Source organism: Solanum verrucosum, unplaced genomic scaffold, assembly GCF_900185275.1.
Source record: "Solanum verrucosum unplaced genomic scaffold, falcon-dt-bn FXZP01000280.1, whole genome shotgun sequence".
In the NCBI taxonomy this organism is placed as follows: Eukaryota; Viridiplantae; Streptophyta; class Magnoliopsida; order Solanales; family Solanaceae; genus Solanum; species Solanum verrucosum.
Genome location: NW_026019982.1, coordinates 1,066,463 through 1,082,174, shown reverse-complemented (window position 1 = coordinate 1,082,174; position 15,712 = coordinate 1,066,463). Strand labels below are relative to the sequence as shown.

The following is a 15,712-nucleotide window of genomic DNA, read 5'->3' as shown; positions in this document are numbered from 1 at the left end:
AATTAAAAATACTTGATCGTCTTGAGGGGGCTTATTAACAATTTAACTTTAAAATACACTTATTTAATGCAATAAGTTTTAATGTACGTATTAGTATGGTTAAATATACAATTGTCCATCAATTTATTTTTACATCTTTATCATTGTATATATAAAGAATATTTTTTAAAAAAAAAATAGATTATTAATACACTATGATCTATATCCGTCAATATTCTTTTAAACCTTATCAAATGACCCCTTAAAGAAAATAGAAAATTTTAAAAAATTAAAAATACTTGATCGTCTTGAGGGGGCTTATTAACAATTTAACTTTAAAATACACTTATTTTTTTAAATGATTTATAACTACATAAACATTTATGACTTATTTTAGAGCAAGAGCTTCAAAAATCTATTTTTCTTTTTTAAACTTCATGTAAAGTAAAATTAATTCATACTCCCTCCGTTTCACAAATAATAACCTCCTTTCCTTTTTAGTCACTTTAAAAAAGAATGACCTCTTTCCTTTTTTGGTAACATTTTACTTTTTGTTTTCCACGTGGCATGTTTAAGATCACAAGATTAAGGCAATTTTGTACATTTGACATAACTTTAATTTAGGACCACAAGATTCAAAAGTCTTCTTTATTTACTTAAACTCGTGCCAAGTTAAACCAGGTCATTCTTTATAAAATGGAGTAAGTATAATTTAAGATTTGAGACAGTAATATAAATCGGGACGGAAAAAATATTTATTAGGCAAAGCTGTAAACAAGTACAAAAAGAGATATGGAGACAAATTCAATAAGATTCCTTTCATGACAGCTCAATCACAACAATCATCAATGAACTCATCCAAGTCAACTTAATCTATTCTCAAATGCAAATAATTTCACTTACATTGCATCTCATATTTATATTTACACCAACTACATCAATCAGAGATTTTGGATAATATTTGATTAACCTAAAAAATAAAATATAAAAGTACTGAAAATACTTTTACATTTAATGCGAATTATTAATTTTATCTTTGAATTATTGATAATTTTGAAAATACTTTTTTATTTTACTGATTGAACTTAAATACATCATCGATCTTCTAGTATAAGTGAAATACACCCCTAGATTTTCACCAAATTTAGGGGTGTTTTCTACACTTCTTACGACTTTTTATTAAGAGTCTCGTGTTCCTACAAGAGTTTGAGATCATTTGTTATGTCACTAAAGACGTATTTAAGTTTAGTCACTCAAATAAAGATGTATTTTTAAGACTGTCAATAGTTTAGAAACAAAACTAATAATATTCACCAAGTTAAAAAACATTTTTATTACTTCTTTCGAAATAAAATATGGTACTACTGTCTACTTGTACTCAAAAGTTGGAAAGTAATTTTGGAACTTAAAAAGTAACATCCATGACATTCATTTTCCTAATAAATAAATAAATTATTACACTTTTTTTTTATCAAATATGTATCAACTTCCACCAATATAAGTAAAGAATAACTAAGTTTGAGTACTCATGATTCTCAATTTAACCACTTGACTATATTTCTTAATACAATCACTCTTAAAATATTTGCTACAATATTCGTATTTTTAACCTAAGAAAAAAATATTATTTTAACAATAACATAATTAAATATGCTTTTACTTATAACTTTTGTTTATCTTTATGTATGAAGTTACAAAAAAGTAGAAAAATACTTCTTTATCAATTAAATCAAAAAGTGAAATATTAAAGATTAAAAATTAATAACATCTATCTTAATTTATTTAATGTCAATTTAACATATATATATATAATAAAAAAATCGAACCAACCAAACCGCACCCTATCAAATTAGGAAAACATTCACCCCACTTCTTCATCACTAATCAATATTATATGTGAATTCTAGTTGTTTACAGAACCTAATTAACAAACATAATATTCTAATTAATTATGTACCAATAATTTATGTTTTGCTAAATAAATAAAATTAAGACAAAAACGGTACTAGTGGGATTTCTATTTTCTTGTCCAGAATTGACCAGTGAAGGCCCTTTTTGTTGGAACTAAAAAAACAAATTATATATTTAGGTTGTAAGATTAGCCGTTGAGCTCTCATTTTCTCAAAAATTTGCTGGTGTTTTGGTGCTTGTTGTTGGGTTGTTAGTTCTAAGATTTTTTGTTTTTGTTTTTTTAACTTCACTTGAAGCAACCCCATTTGTTTGTATATCTTAAATATCTCCTTTTAAACTGTAATGGACTTAATTTTTTCATCTGGGTTGATCTTAAATTGCTTGAAGGAGAAGAATTGGAGTTGATCTTGAAATGGGTGTGGCTAAAAATTTGATCTTTTTAAGAAAGAATTCTGGGGTTTGGTTTAGAATTCTGTTTTATTTATGGTTTTTCTTTGGAGGGTTTTGCCAAGTAAAGGGACTCAGACCTCTTAGAGAAAAGTATCGTTCGTGGGGCGATGAGGTTAGTAACTTGCAATTGTTTTTTATATGTGTTGTTGTTTCCCAGTTAGGATTACTTCAATTTGGTGTATGTTTTGTATTGATGGTAATTCTGGTCTCAATTGTTTTGAGTTTTTGAAGTTGTGATTTTTGGAACTTGAAGTTGTGTTTGGACTGCATTTTAGCTTCCTGTGTGTTGCCTGAAATGAGAGCATTCTTGTGGTGTTTGATGCATTTGACTTTTGCAATCTGGAAATTTCAATTGAATTTGAGAAAAAGTTCTAACTTTTTTGGTGATAGAAGTGGATTTGTGATAAATGTGATTTCATCACATGTTTAGATCCTAGCTCAGCTCAAACTCAAAAGGGTTTCCGAGACTTGATTGATAGGAAAGAGAGAATAAGAGACTTTGGTGAGGTTTTACCTACATGTAGTGCTTATTTGTGAGTGCTTTATATCAGAATGGTCACCATATACCTGGGATGAAACTGATATGAGGTGGTTGAAGTTCAAAGTTTCCATTTATTGAGGTGATTAATTAAAGTTAAGTATAGTTACAGTTGATCGACTTTGATCCAAGCTCAGCAGGCATCATGGCACTTCTGCAGCAATGATAGAGAAAGAAAATGATAGAAAAAATAAAAAAAGGAAAGACATGGTACTGCTACATCTTGTCATCTTAATAGAAGGTCATTTCAGTGTATTTGAAGTGATATAAATAATATCATCATGGTTATCTATCTGTAGAATGATCATTTGGAGCTATTTTTACTCATTTTTCCCTGGTAAGTCTGAGTTTGTATCAGAGGGTGGCATCCATTCCAAGAAATCCTTGATCTACAAATGGAAAGTTGGACTCTTATTAGGAATAGGAATGGGGACTCAAACATTCTTGAAACCACATAGCAGTAGGAGGTTTGACTTCTTTAAGCTTCAATGACTCGTGGAAGATAGCAAAAGATCTACACTGTCTGATAGTTATTTTTGTTTAGTTGAGAACTATCTTATAATAGAACCAATGCTTGCATCTAATGGTTGTTGTTTTTCAAAAAATATAACATTATTCATTTCTTTAGCGCACATCACATATAGGAGGTATGGACCTAAGGATATAACATGTCTGGATGCAGCCAAGGTGTTCCAAAACTTGGCTTGTGAGAGGAAGTCAATCTTGAGAACTTGGACCATTTGAGTCTTCCTAATATAAGCCTTATCCCTTAGGTATTAGTCTTAAAAAATTCACAAGTATGGGATTTATTTTGAAGCCGTAGTGCTTTTCCACCCCCAAATACCATGAATTAGTGCCAAAGGCTCTCTTTTTGAAGCACAATTACCTAGCAGATTTTAAGCCTTGGTGGAAAGGTTATTCGGTTATTGTGTATTTGGGAGGTAGGAAGAACCCAGTGAAATAGTTAATGTATAAGCAAAGTGGCCCACACCTCCATCATAAGAATAAAAGGTCTCTTTATAGCAAGAATCACTTGTTGGAGATCTTTCTAGCACTGTTGTGATTCGCTTATCAAAACTTTAAGAAAATGTATACAATTTAGTTTTCACCTTCTAAGCTTTCGTAAATCCTAGTCTGGGAGATGTTTGCCTTGAAATTGTATGTCCTCCAAGAAAGCCAAGTTTGTCCAACCTTTGTCGGAACCAAGAAATTGACATGATATCAATGATAAGACTATAATGAGATTAAAGGAGACAACAATATGCTAGCTAAATGTTGAAACATTTGCTCTTAGTATATATTTTGCAAGGACATAACTTGCCTCTATAGGAACTTGTCTAATAATTGGTGAAGATCCATAAGGAATGATTTGTTATGGAGATTATTCAGCGTCAATTCCCTCTTCTTCTCCCCCAACCCTGTCCCTGCTAGATAGAAGAAAAGAAAAAGTTTTGACCCATCTCACTGAAGGACGGAATGACCTGATTTATTTTTTCAAGGAGCTGTGAAGTTAGTTTAACTCCTTTACGTAAGATGGATGTAAGAGTGAGCGCAGAAATGCCAATTGACATTTCAGTCTGGCTATATTTAGCTGCCTTTATGAGATAGGATCAATGTGAAAAATCCTATTTCAGTGTAATATTTTTTGAGCTCATTTGCAAATTAAGCATATTGAAGCCTGGAGGGTATTCTACTCGTGCATGGCTAACATGAGGGCTATGTTGCTCGAACTCTTCAAAAATGTCAATGGGTGAGTGTCAGATTCTTCAGAATTAGTGTACTTGTGGAGAATCTGACACGGGTGCAACATCAAAAGTGAAGAGTTCGCGCAACTTAGCATGAGGGTCATGACATTATTACTTAACTGTCTACGGCCTTACTGCTCCCAGGATTTCTGTTCAACGGTAAAGATAGTACAACACGGGATGTGTACAGGTGCATGCACGAGTTTGAAACCTTAATTGAAAGAAATCTGTTTTTTAGATGGAGAAGGGTAGAGGGGAGGACCAATCGTCCATCGAATTTTGAAGCTGAAAGAATGGATCTTTTTTGGGTCAATATTAGTGCTAGTGGAGCAACATCCCGTGCCCTGTGTCTTCTCTTTCTTCTTCTATGGGTCCAACTAAACATTGCTTCTTTTGCGGTGACTTCACCACTAAAGTCCAAACCATCTCAGTATCCCCCCCACCCCCCACCCCACACAGAGTCTAGACTACAGACGCTATCTCACAGTCATCAAAATAAAAGAGAAAAGAAAAAGTGACCCTGATTATAGTATGCCTGCTTGTTTTTCCTGCCTAATCGCTGATCACATTCTTCATGTTTTTGGTAGCAGTGGCTTTCTGCAAGGAAGGATGAGAATGAATTTGGGCCATTTTCTGCTTGGAATATAACAGGAACCTTCAGAGGTCAGTAAGCTAACTTGCTTTCTGGTGCTTATGTTGCATTTGAGTTTTGGGACATATTCTTTATGTTCTTCTTTTACTTATCTGATGACTAATTTCTTGTGAAGATAATGATAGTACCTAATCTGTTTTGTTAAATACACTGGGCTAAGAAGATAAAACTGATGCTATTGATTGAGCAGAACACATCTCAAAGCAAACGTAGAAATATCATACTTCCTTAAATAAATAAACTTTCCTTGCTACTACTGTCTTGAATCTAATAATATTTTCCTCTGAAATTTGAGCTGCAGGGTCTTGGAGGTTCCTAGATTCAAAGAATAGCTCTTCCCTTTTTCCTGATTTCAAGAAATCCAATGGAAACTCTGTCCTGGAATTGATTAGTACTCCTACAAAAATAACTGGTGTACACTATGTTCAGGTAGTTCTGTCATCATTATTATCACTCTTTATACAAATTTGTGTTTACTCGGGGACTTTTTTTTTATGAACTTACTTGTCTCTCCGTATCAAAAGAAATGAAAAAAAAAAAGATGTTGTATCTCTGTAGTTTCTACCAGATGATGATTACTGGAATATAAGTTACCACCAAAAAGGAAAGAAGTTACTTTACTGAAATTGGATGAAATACAACACCTTCATTTGTCTTTTTTTATTTTAATCTCAGAAAAAGGAAGTCTTGCACAACAAATTGCATGCCATGATTGATTGTGTTGCTTGTTTTCTCATCTGACAAAGAATGGGGAGTCATAAACTGTTATTGTTGATGTAAGCCTGTAACTTTGAAGTCTCTATTCCATGTTAGTCTTGGTTTTAGAGAAGACTAAAAACTCCCTTAAGAAGATTGCTTATATCATGATTATTCTAGAGCCTATGTCATTTACCCAAATCCAAAGCTTGTACTTTGGTTGGATATAATATTTCAGCTAGAACAAATTTTTATTTAACATGCCTACTAGAATCACGAGCAGAGTATCTTCCATTTATTGCTGTGATTGATAGTCTTTAATCATGGTGGTGTATGATGGTATTCCTGACAGCTATGTGGTTACCGTAGCAATTGCCATTTTAAGCTCGAAAATCTGAACCTGATAGGCAAAAGTCTAATGTGCTTATGCCCTATTGCTAGGCTTTTGCGATGTATTATGCTCCTTTGATGAGCTTTTCAAAAGCTGTGTTATAATTCTTGTGAATTCAAAATTTTCTTTTGCCGGCTACAATTAGTAGTAATGTTGAGTGGAGCACTTTATCTTCCTCAGTTGAATATACTTTCTATGATGACATCACTTATTTCAATTACATTATCTTCATATAATTTAATGTTGCCAACAACAGGGAGTAATAATTTTCCATGATATTTTTGACAATGAACGTGGGGGTGCTCAAATCAGAGTAGAAGGTGTATATGTATGGCCATTCAGACAACTTCGGATGGTAGCTCACAGGTACTAATTTTGTCACTTGGCTGAAAGGAAATTCTTTGCATATATACGTCTAACCACCTATCTTGCTTTATGGTAGAAATTGATGTAGAAAGGTCCGTTAATAGTAGAACGAAAATAAAGAGCTTTATAAATTAGAAGTACTCTCAACTAATATTTTATAATTCAAAGCTATATTCACTTTCTTATTGAGAGATTGCAATCTGAAAATTGTCTTTATGAAGTTCATGACAGTAATATCACACATAAGACGTAGAGGCTTAGGACTGGGGTATTTAAGTGTTGATTTTGGTTATATCAGGTTATGAATAGGCATAAAAGATATGGTGAAGGATTATGACCTCAGGTTAGCTTTGTGAAGTGTTGTTGAGAAAGATAGTAGAAAGTGTATTTCTTAGGAAAATAGTTGTAAAGGAAAAGGAAAATAATTTCCTTCTAACTATTTGTTTTAAGACTATACCTTAATGTTATGGGTTTGGGCATAGTTAGTTGATTGGATTGATTAAATTGATCCAATGATTCTGTAGACTAAGGTTTGAATCTCAGAGAGGGAAAAATTGAGTGACTTCTTCTCTATTGCTCAAGTCTTGGTGGATAGAGTCATCCGGTACTAGTATTGGTAGGAAATGCCGGAATATAATATAGCAGTGAGTCACATGCATGTTGGTCCGGACACCACTGTTATAAAAATACTTTCTTTTGGAAATGTTTCTAGTCACTTTATCCATAATGGCCCTCCAACTTTTTCCATAAATTCCCTGCATACAAATGCTGAGGAAATTTTAACTTTTGGTACTATTGTTTGCTTTTGTAGCAACCGAACTGTAACTCAGGTGTCAGGTATTGCATTGAGAAACAATGTAAGATAACAAAACAAACTATATAAAAAACATCTTTATTTCCCTAGGATTAGTTCTTATTGTTGAGACTCTTTCAAACAGAAGGAGCTCAATTTGGCATCTAACTTATTAACTGAAATAACCAAATTGAGAGCAGAGACTTGTGGTTCATGTGTCCTTGGTCTTTTTTAACGTGACACACAAACCTCCATTGTGCAATGTGAATCGAAAGGCAAGCCTGCTCATCCATTAAGAAGCTTAGTCTAATTATCAAGTACCCCACCCCACCTCTCTCTCTCTCTCTATCTCTCTCTCTCTCTCTCTCTCTCTCTCTCTCTATTTATCTATCTCTCTCTCTCTCTCTCTCTCTCTCCGTTTTAGTTCAAGCTGGCATCGAGTTGGGTAGTAAGAGATTAGTCATGCTTAGGCTCTGATCTAAAAATCCATCCAAAAGCTCTTGGTCTACAACTTATGTAAATTTAAACTATTGCTTCAGTCTCGCGCATTACAAGCCTGTAGATGGTATTAGTATTTGGAATGCTTCATCAACTGACATTTATACTTCTTTTTCAGCAGCAAAGAGGGTGACTTTGGCCAGGAAGATGATTATCTGTTATCAAATCCTTATCATTTGGTATTAATCATGACCATGTTTTATTTGCCTTTGATGTGACAATTTATGACATCTGTACTTGTGGGTTTTGCTAGCACTGAGCATGTTTACTTTAAATTTCTCCATTGCTGTTATGTATTTCCCTTTATATTTGAATTTGATAATGCTCTGTCACTGTCACTGACAAATTGAAAGTTTTTATCCATGAATGACATGATTTCTCTTGTATACAATATTGAGACAATGCACACATAATAAAGCAAATTTGTTGCTCATGTTTTTATACAAAAAAAGAAGAAGAAACTATCACTCATTTTTATGGAATTTTCCTTCTAGTGGTGATTAATAGAGGGAACTCCTTGTTCCATATTAAAAAACAAGAAATATTGGAGGCAACTTCTTGTATCGTTCACACACCACACTCCCCCTTCCAATTTGTTCCTTAATAAATTTTATTTCCCAACTTAAAAGGGTCTGACATCCTTCTTAAGAAAAAGAACCTTAAAAGGGACTGACATGGTCTGACAAAAGTTGACAATATATCTTGACAAGCTCATTGTCTGCCAATGGTTAACTTCTACTTCAATGCCCATGTAGTCACATTCAGCTTCTTTGTGATCAAAATGGACAGAAAATCAGGAAGCTCTTCATCTTTTTTATGTTTCATAATGGCAGCTAAGAGACTGAGCCATTTAGTTAAATAGACTTCAATTAAAAAAGGAGATGTTTTTTTAGCTCAGGAATTATCTGTATTCTAGGTAATAAGTTATGATAACAAATTTTGATTTACATTCTATTCAAAGAATTCTAATCAAATATTGAATGTCAATTTTTATCAAATGATAATATCTTTCTTTATCTTACCTTTCCTGCACAGCTTGGAACTTTCTCATCTCAGGTCTTCCAAGAGTCGCCACGAGATAAGATTTGGAAACGGAAACACTGTAATAATGATTACTCAACCTTGATCCAATTTAGCTTTTTAAATCATGGCTTAAACTTTGTATCTTTGTTCCTGCAGCACCTATTTATGAGATGGAGAAACATTGTAATGTTGAAATTGCAGCACAAATTTCTCGAGTGTCATCTTCCACTAATGGTACTTGATTTTTCTGCTTTACCTTGTTCATCTCTTTTCCCGGTTTTCTCCCTTATTTTATGTAAAGCCATTTTGAACTAAACTCTGGATTCTGGATTCTGCATTCATGCTGCTCCTTTCTATCATTTGATGATAACTGCTTATTAACTTCCTCTAATTCTGTTTGTCTCTGGTTCATGTTTACATTGGATATTATTAGTTTTTAACGTAGTTTTAACTTCCATATTGACGTTAGTTGAGACCTTCCTATCATATCCTTTCAGAAGCTCTAACTTTGCCTTTGTTGCATTTCCTTGGAGCATCGTGTACTATGTTGCTCGGACTCTTCATGAATGTCAAGGGGTGCGTGTCGAATTTGCCAAAAGTAATGTATTTTGGAGAATCCGACACGGGTACGGCATCGAAAGTGAAGAGTCCGCGCAACTTAGATCATGTATGCCCTAATAATGCAAAACAATAGATATTGATGCATTGTGCTTTCTACCCATGATCTTTAATTAGTATAGAGCTGTACATGAGCCAAAATGCAGTTGGTCCAAACCCGTGGGAGATTTTATGAGTAGCATGTATCAATAGAAATTCAAACTTATCCTTTAGTTTGAGGAAATACTTGGGAAACAAGTGATTTATCTTAAGTTACTTGTCTTTTTCCAGATGGAGATCAAGATCATTATCATCTAGAAGGATTGATGGAGAGCCCTTCAGTGGATGATGATGGAGACTGTTTCTCCCCCATGCTATTGAATGCCACTTCTATCAATATAGAGGTTTACTACAACAAAGCAGTTAACTACACGTTGATGGTCACTTTTGTATCCTCTAAGAGTTGTTATTCATTGATGTTATTTTCTTCTATGAACTGCATTTCTGTGGATTCCTTAACTTCTTGAAACCTAGGTTTCTTTTCTTCAAGTGCTCCTTCTCATTCGGCAAATGGAACATAGCAATACCCAATCAGTAAGAATACGACTTTCTGTTACATTCAATGACATAAGTCTTCCCATGTTTCTATCTTGCTGTTGCAATGTGTCAAATCAAATGAATGATGTCTGATAATGTTTTTACAGGGAGCTGCCAAAGTTTCAATTTTGATGATCGGGCAACAGGGAATAATTGATGCTTATCTTTGTCTTCTACATCTGACTGCAGGCATACTTGTTGGTAAGTTTGATGGTAGCTATTATCTAAGTCATTGTAGCCAGCACATTTAGCTGGTTTTATTATCTAAAAGTTGTATAGTGGTAACAATGAGGTAGCCCTCTAGGGATAAACATGGTATTGGTTAGTAACTTTTTATCAAGTCATTTCTATGTCATGTGTTGCCTCCCCGTAACCAACTCTTAGAAGTTTGTATATTTTCCCTAAAACAGACTCTGTATAAAATATTCTATTTTTGTTGTTTCTAGCGGCTCTGCGCTCTGTTAATAAAATCTCCTCCCCCCTCATTCTTTACAGAATCGCTGTTCAATGCTTTTGCAACCGCTGCATTTTTCAAGTTTGTTGTCTTCTCAATATTTGAGATGAGATATCTTCTCGCTATATGGAAGGCAAATAGACCTATGACTAGTGGAGAGGGCTGGCAAGCAATGAGACGTGAACTGTCAGTTCTGTACAGCCGCTTCTGTAAGTATCCCTTGCTGAAATGTGAACATGTGCATAGAATTAAACTGACTCATCAGCTATATGTGTCTGTACCTTGAACGTGTCTGGCTGCAGGGTATGGCTCTAGTGAAAGGGCATATTAGATGCAACAACATACCTAGTGTAATCCGATAGACCCATGGTTCAAGTAAAGGGAAAGGGGAAATTAGATGTTGAAGAGTAAATAATGCATTTGAGTTTTTCCAGTAAAAGTTTTCTTTGACCTAATCACACCTGCTTTGATATAAGTTAATGTATTAACACATCCTGATTCTATTCCATTTCTGTACCTAGCATAGGAGGATGTAACCTCTGATTTTTCAATAATTCATTCAGTGCTCAACTGGGCTTCAGAAAATTTGTAATTTCTGATCTGACATAACGGTTTTAAGATAAAAATCAGTATTTAGATTGCAAAATTTAGCAACAAATTAATATTTTCGTGTTCAACATACTACATAGTGCTTGGTTTGGTTCAGATGGGTGTCAAGGGCCCAAGGATAAAAGAGATTTTATGACGTTCTCTTTATGTCATTCTAACATCATTAGACATAGTGAGCCAAAGAACTATGAAGTAATTCAAGAGAATATAGTCATGCAAATTTTGTAAGGAAACACAAAAGTAATTTCATTAGTTCTTTTCTCTCCCTCTGTCTCGTGACAAACTTGATCCATGTCAGACATTAGTATCATTGTCATGGACAAGCTGCTCATATCTCTTTGTTTTCCAACATTGTTTTGCAGATGGGATCCTTTTAGGTGGAATTTTAATCATGTATGAATTCCATAGGTTTCTGCGGCCACTCCTTTTCCTTTTACACTCTTTTTGGATACCTCAAATTGTAACTAACGTTATTCGTGACACGAGAAAACCGTTGCATCCTCATTACATTTTGGGAATGACTGTTACTCGGCTAGCAATTCCACTATATGTCTTTGGTTGTCCTCACAATTTTATGCGCATAGAGCCCGACAAAAGTTGGTGCATCTGTTTGGGAATTTTCATGGCAGTGCAGGCATTAGTTCTTCTTTTGCAGCACTATCTTGGATCTCGGTGGTTCATTCCACGACAGGTTTTATTCTACTCTTTTGATTTTCGATGATATAGATTATGTTATTAGAAGTGAGAAATATACTGCACATATTAAGTTTTCCCTGACCTATCTTTTCGGATTTTAGTATACAAGGTAGATGGTTTAGACAAAAAAATACTCTTTATAAAGAACCATTTAATCATCTATTAGTTTTGTAGTGACCTATCTTATGTAAGTTTTGATGATGTGTTGCAGATTTTACCTGAAAAATATAGTTATTACAGAAGATTTGACCAGAAAGGAAATCATGCTACTGACTGTGTCATTTGCATGACTGCTATTGATCTCACTCAACGTTCAAATAATTGCATGGTAATGCAGCTTGTATTACTCTTTTCTCGCTATAATGTGGAATTCCTATCAAACATGATTTGATTTTACTAATGGAAAGAAAAATCCATATGGTTATAATGTGCCAACTGATGTTCAGGTGACGCCCTGTGATCATTTCTTTCATTCGGGTTGTTTGCAAAGATGGATGGACATAAAGATGGAGTGCCCAACATGCCGACGTCCTCTTCCTCCAGCCTGAACAGATGTTTTTTTTTTGAATTCCTGTTAATATAGAGCAACTGACATCACCAACCTGTCAAATGAGGTAAATGGCTGTTCATGAATGTGTTTTAAACACTACGTAGGGTTTAAATCCCAGTAGAGACAAAAGATACTAGGTGATTTCTTCCATCTACCAAGCCTTGGTGGACAGAGTTACCCGATACCTGATACCTGTGTTGGTAAGAGTAGATACCCAGTGGAATAGTCAATGTATGTAAGCTGGTCCGAAAACCACCATCATAAGAAAGATAAAAAAGGACACTTGCGCCGTACATAAGTTATGCGGAAGTTCAGTGTGTCCATGAGTTATTGAAAAGTTAAACAAGTTGTCTGACTAAAAAAGGCTGTTTAGTCAAGCTTCCAAAATTTGCTTATTTTTAAAAGTATATTTTCTCAGGAAAAGTACTTTTGGGTAGAGTAGCAATTTGTATTTAGCTAGTCAATTTGAAATCACTTTTACAATATTAGAGTAACAATTTATGCTTGATGAAGGTCCCAAAAGTGCTTCCGGAGAAAAGCAACTTTTTTTGAGCTTCTTGAAAACAACTTCTGCTACTATTCAGAAGTATTTCTTTTCCCTTTGGCCAAACGCCTCAATTCTCTAAAATGAGCATTTTTGGCTATCTAGAAGCTTGGCCAAATAGGCTATAAAATGCATATTGTTGTGATTATTCTCCCTCTATAGATAGAAAGGTTCCTTCTTCCCTTGGATCCAGAGCGAAAAATATGTTGTGACTGGGCTTTTGTATTTTCCCTCAGGTTGGTATCGAAGTGGATCAGAGCATTCTTGAGAAATCTTAAGTAGGCTTTATGAAAATTTTAACGCAGAAACACCAGATTGCCGTGTGCAATTCTTGTGATGTACATTATGGTCATTCTAGTTTTTATTCAAGATGATAACATTCTTGTTTTCTCTTGTATTTCATTACATTTTCTTTGAGATATTGGAGGGAAAGCAAGTTGGGAATTGTAGTCTTATAATCAGCACCTTGCAAAGTTGAATTACAGGTAGATAGCAGTGATGACAGTTGTGTGTACAGTTATCTTGCGATTTTATTCCAACCAAACATGGAAGAAACTTCTCCATGTTACAAATCCACATTTGCTATAAACAATTGCATCTAGTTGCTATGCAAGTAACCACAGAAGAATTAAATCTAAATGAAATATACAGTACAAGAAAAATATGGAATTACAGAAGAATTCACTATGTAGGTAGCAACTTGATTAAGATTTTTCAAGAATGAGAATCATGTTTTGGGACAACACATAATAGCAGCAGCATCAAAGTTAAATAACCAACATAAGAAAAACTTCATCACACACCATATTTTACAGAATTACTATTGACTTTATTCTTTTTTCACATTGGCTACTAAATTTGAAAAAAAAGTTAAAAGGAAAACTCATGCTAGTACTAATTTGTCACATTTTCAGTAGAACCAACACATGAAAACAGTATCAAGTGCCACAATGAAATGCTAAACAGTCAATGGGATGCTCATCCACAGCATCACATTCCTTCTTGCTTCTCTGAAGAGGCTTTTCTGGCAAACAATTACGACGATCATCGTACACTATGCCCTTTGATGTCAAGTTGCTGCAAATACCTTGCTCCTCACAGAAATAGTTATAAGAGAATGTGAAGTTTGAGAGCTTAGGTAATACACATATTCCCTCTGGTACAGTTCCACTAAACATGTTATGTGCTAAATTTAGTAGCTCCAAGTGAGCTAAACCAGCAATAGTATAAGGTATTGTCCCTGCTAACTTGTTGTTGCTCACATCAAGAACTTTTAGCTTGTACAAAAATCCCACTTCAGGAGGCAAACACCCTGATAAGCCAGTATTAGTAAGGAGCAACTCTTCTAAGGTGTTTGCAAAGTTGGCTATGCTTGGTGGTAAGCATCCTCCAAAGTAGTTATTAGCAAAAACCACAACAGAAGCAGAGCTTGATCCTAAATTTGAAGGGATCACGTTAGTTAAACGGTTATTGTTAACGAAAATAGCATCGAGATCTTTGCTAAAGAGTGGAGGAGGCAATGGGCCTTCAAACTCATTGTAGCGAAGATCAAGATATTTCAAGGAAGGCAGAGAGAGGACAACGTTAGGAAAAGGTCCTACGAATCTGTTGTTACTGAGATCAAGCTCATGCAAGAGAGTGAGGTTGGATAAAGAGAGTGGGAGGATTCCACAGAAGCGATTGCTGTTTAGGTGCAGCAACGCTAAGTCATTGAGAAGACCGAGTTCCTCAGGTAGGAAACCGGCTATATCAGCATGGTTCAGATCAATGCCAGCAACAACTTGGAGTTTGGTGTTATTAGGGAATGGCGCGCAATATATGCCAGTGTAGTTGCAGACTGAAGGGCCAACCCAAGTAGAAGTGAAGTTGTTAGGATCAGAGTAGATAACACGTTTCCAAGCTTGGAGAGCAATGTAGGCTTTTTGCAGCCTCGGGTTTTTTATGCCCTTAACGGAGGAGGAATGGCTGTGTTTGGCTGCTGAGTTGTTGAACACATTGGAGGTAAGACTTAGAAGCAAGATAACAAAGGCAGTAGTGGTAATGGGAAAGGAAAATGAAGCCATTTTTGTTAATGACTAGTAATGCAAGCATATTAATCAACAGCCTCTGCTTGGTTTTTGTAAGGTGAGATATCCTTTCATTTTCAATTACTTTTTAAGGTCCTCTGGCTAATGATATAACTACTACCTCCTGTTAGGACTAATGCATCCACAGTGCATTTTACACACAACTGAAATAACAGCAACCTAACAACTCTAAGAAATAGCAGCCAACATAATGATGTCTTTTTTACAATGTTCTCAGATCTTTATCAGATGGTTCGTACGAAATTTCTTGGATTCTAGATCCATCAATAAGATGTGCAAATTCAACGTTAACAATGATCATGATATTTGCAGATAAAGTTAGAGTTAAGAGGATGTGAATGACATAGACTTCCCTCCTTACAGGTAGCTTTCTCAGTTGTTTGAAGTGGGATTGAATAAGGACAGGATCTTAACTTTAAGTTAAAGCAAATGACTTTGTTTCAACAAAGTTTTAAGGTGACAAGAATTTGTGTTGGGGTTAGCCCTCAGCTAGAGGAGTTTTCATCAAAGCATTAACTGGTACAACTATATTCTCT

The 15,712-nt window shown here is 34.7% G+C and overlaps 3 protein-coding genes across 5 annotated transcripts in view; 1 reads left to right on the top strand and 2 right to left on the bottom strand.

The window, feature by feature from the left end:
* Positions 1-15,712, bottom strand: part of LOC125817589 (putative ubiquitin-conjugating enzyme E2 38) — a 139,122-nt gene that overhangs the window by 102,354 nt on the left and 21,056 nt on the right. The window lies entirely within an intron of this gene.
* On the top strand, positions 1,989-13,424 carry LOC125817586 (transmembrane E3 ubiquitin-protein ligase FLY2). Of its 3 annotated transcripts, none has more exons than XM_049497132.1 (15): positions 1,989-2,452; positions 5,214-5,286; positions 5,577-5,704; positions 6,619-6,728; positions 8,138-8,198; positions 9,055-9,121; positions 9,199-9,276; positions 9,931-10,088; positions 10,174-10,233; positions 10,344-10,437; positions 10,732-10,899; positions 11,662-11,990; positions 12,207-12,323; positions 12,442-12,609; positions 13,326-13,424. In XM_049497132.1, exons 1-14 carry the CDS (start codon positions 2,303-2,305, stop codon positions 12,541-12,543), a joined length of 1,695 nt encoding a protein of 564 aa, XP_049353089.1. In that variant the 5' UTR covers positions 1,989-2,302; the 3' UTR covers positions 12,544-12,609; positions 13,326-13,424. The 3 variants fall into 3 exon arrangements, with proteins under 3 accessions (XP_049353089.1, XP_049353090.1, XP_049353088.1); XM_049497133.1 differs by having other exon boundaries at positions 2,052-2,452; positions 5,211-5,286; positions 8,141-8,198; XM_049497131.1 differs by having other exon boundaries at positions 2,053-2,452; positions 5,211-5,286.
* On the bottom strand, positions 13,855-15,198 carry LOC125817593 (leucine-rich repeat extensin-like protein 4). Its single transcript, XM_049497140.1, has one exon. The coding sequence runs from the start codon at positions 15,150-15,152 to the stop codon at positions 14,028-14,030; it is 1,125 nt and encodes a 374-aa protein (XP_049353097.1). The 5' UTR covers positions 15,153-15,198; the 3' UTR covers positions 13,855-14,027.

Coding starts and splice junctions, on each gene's coding strand:
- LOC125817593 (XM_049497140.1), bottom strand. CDS start 15,152: ATGGCTTCATTTTCCTTTCCCATTACCACTACTGCCTTTGTTATCTTG.
- LOC125817586 (XM_049497131.1), top strand. CDS start 2,303: ATGGGTGTGGCTAAAAATTTGATCTTTTTAAGAAAGAATTCTGGGGTT. Junction 5,705..6,618: donor CTGGTGTACACTATGTTCAG/GTAGTTCTGTCA, acceptor TGCCAACAACAG/GGAGTAATAATTTTCCATGA. Junction 9,122..9,198: donor GATTTGGAAACGGAAACACT/GTAATAATGATT, acceptor TTGTTCCTGCAG/CACCTATTTATGAGATGGAG.